Genomic DNA, 5,090 nt, shown 5'->3' with positions numbered 1-5,090 from the left:
CGTTTTCAGCGCCAGGTTTTGTGGCGGCTACACCACAGGACCAGCTGCTCAACCTCCCATCTGTAGGCTGACTTGCTGCTGCCTCGGATGAAACCGATGACCGTTGTATCATCAGCAAACTTTAGGAGCTTGACAGAGGGGTCCTTCGAGATACAGTCATTGGTGTAGAGTGAAGACAGCAAAGGGGAGAGCACACATCCCTGGGGGGCACCTGTGCTTATTGTCCGGGTGCTGGATGTGGTTTTCCCCAGCCTCACCTGCTGCTTCCTGTCTGTCAGAAAGCTAGTAATTCGGTGACAGGTGGGGGCAGGCACAGTGAGCTGGGTCACTTTGGAGTGGAGGATGTCTGGGATGATGGTGTTGAACGCCGAGCTGAAGTCCACAAAGAGGGCCCGTGCATAGGTCCCTGGGGAGTCGAGGTGTTGCAGGCTGTAATGCAGTACCATGTTCACTACATCGTCCACTGACCTGTTTGCCCAGTAGGTGAACTGCAGGGGGTCTACAGTATCCTTCAGGTGGGCAAACACCAGTCTTTCAAAGGACTTCATAACTACAGATGTAAGCCTAGTAATAATCATAAGACAGTCCGGTAGCTAGCCAATTTTAGATGCCATTTACATTATTATGTGGTCTGAAATGTTGTGAAACTTCCACTAGCCAAATTGCAGACTTCTTTCCAACCAGCTAGTTTGTGATGACCCCCCCAATCCGAAATCAAGATGTGTCGTCTTCCTGCATCAGATCAGCATCTTAATTATGTTTTAGTGCAAAGTGAGTGCATGAGACAAGACTTCCTGCTAACACAATTTATAATCCAGCTCACACCATTTATTTTAGTTCAGTTCACAGACACACTCCACCACAAAAAAAAAAAAAAAAAAAAGAGACGATACCTGTAGGTGGTAGTTCATCCCAGAGCCCACAAACTCTCTGAAGGCATCATAGGTCCTCTTTCTGACCCAGCTATCAATAGTCATGCGTTCTATCCCAAAGCGAATGGTCTCAGATTGGAAGTCACCCTCCTGGAAGAACACAGACAGAACTGAGAAAAACTAGAAGTAGACTGAAAACAGAAACATTCTTAAATCTACCGGCTCTATCTCATTAAGAAAAGGCATGTGCTAGCCACCCTGGACAAGAGCAGGAAGTTAAAACCCTTAAAATGCTAATTAAAACCCAGCACTCAACTCACCTCAACAGCTTTGAGTACATCCCTGAACACAGACCGCTGCTTCCTCTTGTCTGTCTTGGCTCTGTGCTTGTTACAGTCTGTGGCCAAAGCGCTCAGTTTATCACACAGCTCATCCCAACTGTCAAACTCAAAGTCCTGAAGGGACACAAAGAAAGTCTGCATTCATGACCCGTTGAAAGCTTTGTCCATCTGACACCATTGCACTACAGAAATGACAAGTGGAAATAAACAGCACAGATGAGCTTACAGAATCCATATCTCGGGCCAGTTCAAAGAGCAAGGCAATGGTCTCCCCTGCAGCAATCCTCATGTTGACATCCTCACTCTCCAGCAACTTTGGCAGTTTGGTCAGGTGTCTGCACAAAAACAAACCACAGGTATTTAAAAACTTACCCTGGACTTGGTTGCAATAGAATAAACATAGTGAGTATGATCTTTAAAAATGTTCTCACTTGCGCAGGATGTCTTTGATTTGGTCGGCAGTGCAGATTGTGAGCAACAGTGCCCAAGACAGCAGGGCGTTGGTATGGAGCTGGCTTGTTTGAGGATTCATACCATCCATCCTCGCATAAGACTGGGTGAATACATTCTCAAAGCACTCCATGGTGGTATGTACGTCCTAGAACAGAAAGCAGCAGGGATCAATAGAAAACTGGAGTTTCATGCATGTTCATAACTATAATTTGTCATAGTTCAGCTGTCAGTGCCACTGACAGCATGAATGTTTAGGGTGGTTCTCAAACATTTTTTGTCATTCCCCACTTAAGAGGGTGGGCGAATTTTCAAGCCCCACTTGTCAACAAAATAATGAAAATCAGCCAATTTTAAAATATCAAATAACACCAAGTTCAAAACAGATAAAATACAAGTGCAACTGTATCGTTTGACAGAGGGATAGTTTTCAATTTTGCAGCACTTGTGTCATTCAGCATAACTGACACCATGTCTACAGCAGCAGGGAGAATGAGCACTGTGCAATTCTTTATGCAACTTTGAATGAAGGCATTTATGCTTTGCTGTTCACTGATGCAGATTTTACCATGCGATTTTCCTGCTGGTGGTATTCTGCCAGCCGAGTGGCTTATTAACGTGACTGGGGTGTGTTGTCTTTGTGTTGTCTCTAAATGTCTTCTTAATTTGTTGGGTCTCATGCTGTCTGCTGCTGGTTTAAGACACAAGACACACATGGGTCTCTCCTCTGCCCCCACCATTCCCACCGTGAATCAAAGTGCAAGATACTGTAGGCTTCATCATATTTTCTTTTTGGTTGATAAGGCTACTGCCTGTCATTTTTTTGTCTGCTTGCGCTGAATCACCAGCTTTTTTTTTTGTGGTCCATGTAACAAATTTATCCATTTATGTTATTTTGCCCAGTACGTACACTATGGGCCCTCTGTGTGAACGCTTCCTTATATTGTTGCGTGGCACTTAACATGCCGATGGTAAACCATTATTGTTGCACTATGGTTCCACTTTTTTCTCCCGGGCCCCGAACTGCCGTTATTTTAATTTACTTGTATTAATGACCCATTTCTAATTTTCTCCATTCATTGCGCCCCACCTGTCGTGTCTTTATTCCCCACACTTTGAGAACCACAGGTTTAGGGTGATAAGGCACAAGATTATAACCACTAACTGGTGCAAATATACAACTGACAAAATGTTGTAAAACCATCACTGCAGCTTGCCATCAAGCACAGAAGTGTAAAAGAAAAGTGATTGGGAACCTACCAAAATGTCATCTTCTGCAACTAAAGAACAGAGGCCCAGACTTGTTGCCACCTGTTGGTGAAACAGAAATACTTGTGCAATTGACACGAGTCTCTAAAAATCCAGACAACCATATAGTAGCAGGCACTGTGTGGCTGCTGTTCAGCAGCCTGTCAACAATGCATTTGTCATTAGAGAAATATATTTTTATGTCAATGGAAAATGTCAGGTACTCACGGCCTGTCTGGCTTGTATGTTGGCTGATCCATCTGCCAGGATGTTTTTGAAGATAGGTTTCAGGGTTTTGAACACCTCCTCGCTCTCAATACCTGAGCCCAGTTGGATACACAGCAGGCAGGCTAAAGAAGCTGCTGCTCGCTGCTCCTCGCCTTTGCCTGTCAGTGAGAGGGGTGGTGGGCATTAACTTTTCCCTTAAATCCAGTGGAAACATGGCATTAGCAAATTTGAATTCAAAAATGATCATACAACTCTAGTAATAAAATACCAAATGACTATGATGGTAAGCTACAAAAAATAAGCAGCTGAACATATTAAAACATACCATATTATCACTCTGCAGATGTGAATTAAGGCCCTTTGATATCTAAACACTACTACAATACCAATCTGACATCTTGCTTGTGCTGTGAGACTGGTGAACAATACCAAACAGTGGAAAGAATGAAACGGATTTGAGGTACCTTTCTTGAGGCAGCGTTCAATGCTGTCTGTGATGGTCATCCTTCTTTCTGAGATGAACTCGTATAAGATTCGAGTGGCCATAGCAGTCTTAAGCCCATCCAGTGCACCCTGTCTGGTCTTAGCACTGAAGAAATAGATATATAAATATTTATTATTGCATCACACCAATTATTAAATTGCTCCTTACACATTGTGAAATGTCTTAATAATCCATTAGTTCTTGGAAGAAATTAGCCCATGTGGAAAACAGATCTGCATGGCTTTGGCAGTGAAGTAGCACCACTGGTGCATCCCTGCCTCAATATCATCACATTTAGCAGAGCAGTGGTGATTAATAATAATAATAAGTTTATATAGCACTTTACACCCAAGGGTGCTCAAAGTGCTTCATGACAAAACATATAAAATAAAAAACAGAACATGTTAAGATGCATAAACTAACAAAAAATTTAAAAAAGTTAAAATTGCACAAATTTAAAACCATGGTCTGTAAGCAACTATAGAACTCCTGTACAAAAGAAATGAGTCAAAGATTACAGAATATAAACTCAGAAAGCCTGTAGGCATGTATAGCGGCACTGCTATAAATTAAAAGCTGAAAGCCAGTCTGAATAGGTGTGCCTTTAATTTAGACTTAAAAACCATTAACTCAGTTCTAGGCCGAAGCTCAGGAGGCAGGGTATTCCAGAGGTTGGGGGCATATACGGCAAAAGAACGATTACCCAACTTTTTGTACCTTGCCCGCGGGACAACCAGAGACAAATGCTCAGAGGTATGTTAGCGCTCTGACCGGGGTATGAAAAGTTAAAATATCAGACAAATAAGCTGGAGCAAGGCCATTAATGGCATTGAACACCAACTGTAAAATTTTAAAATCAATTCTAAACTGTACTGGAAGCCAGTGAAGTGACTTAAGGACAGGGGTGATATGAGCATACTTTGGAGTATCTGACAGCAGGTGAGCAGCCACGTTCTGTACTAGTTGGAGCCTTTTTAGGGATGAACTCAAATGGGCTGCAAACCTCGATGACACCTTTGTCCTCTGATTGGTAGTGGTACTCTATGTCTTGGCTAAACATCCCAGATGTGGACGCCCAGGTATTTAAAACTGCTCACCCTCTCCACTTCTAGCCCCCAGATGAACAGTGGCCAGTGAGTTCTCCTCTCCTTCCTCATGTCCACTATCATCTCCTTCGTCTTGTCCGTGTTGATGGTGAGATTATTGTCCTTGCACCATGACACCAGACCGGCCACATCCCAGGGTGTAGAGGATGGGACTGAGGACACATCCCTGTGGGGTGCTGATGTTTGTGATAATGCTGGCTGAAGTCCTATTGCCAATCCTGACAGTCTGGGGCCTGTCAGTCAGAAAGTCCAGGAGCCAGTTGCAGGGGGTGGGATGCAGACCTAGTGTGGACAGTTTGTGGGTGAGTTTGTGGGGGACAACTGTGTTGAAGGCAGAGCTGTAGTCAATGAAGAGTATCCT

The 5,090-nt window shown here is 43.6% G+C and overlaps 1 protein-coding gene across 2 annotated transcripts in view; it reads right to left on the bottom strand.

The window, feature by feature from the left end:
* Positions 1–5,090, bottom strand: part of ifrd1 (interferon-related developmental regulator 1) — a 12,562-nt gene that overhangs the window by 1,713 nt on the left and 5,759 nt on the right. For both annotated transcript variants that reach the window (XM_020614411.1, XM_020614409.1), the window contains 7 exons: positions 3,604–3,728; positions 3,140–3,297; positions 2,924–2,974; positions 1,645–1,811; positions 1,440–1,548; positions 1,193–1,327; positions 894–1,022 (listed from right to left, as the gene is read on the bottom strand). In XM_020614411.1, coding sequence (XP_020470067.1) covers positions 894–1,022; positions 1,193–1,327; positions 1,440–1,548; positions 1,645–1,811; positions 2,924–2,974; positions 3,140–3,297; positions 3,604–3,728 — 874 coding nt within the window. The remainder of the gene's footprint in view (positions 1–893; positions 1,023–1,192; positions 1,328–1,439; positions 1,549–1,644; positions 1,812–2,923; positions 2,975–3,139; positions 3,298–3,603; positions 3,729–5,090) is intronic.

The sequence above is a fragment of the Monopterus albus genome, unplaced genomic scaffold (genome assembly GCF_001952655.1).
Source record: "Monopterus albus unplaced genomic scaffold, M_albus_1.0 scaffold145.1, whole genome shotgun sequence".
NCBI classification, from domain to species: domain Eukaryota; kingdom Metazoa; phylum Chordata; class Actinopteri; order Synbranchiformes; family Synbranchidae; genus Monopterus; species Monopterus albus.
This window is presented reverse-complemented; position numbering and strand designations above follow the sequence as displayed.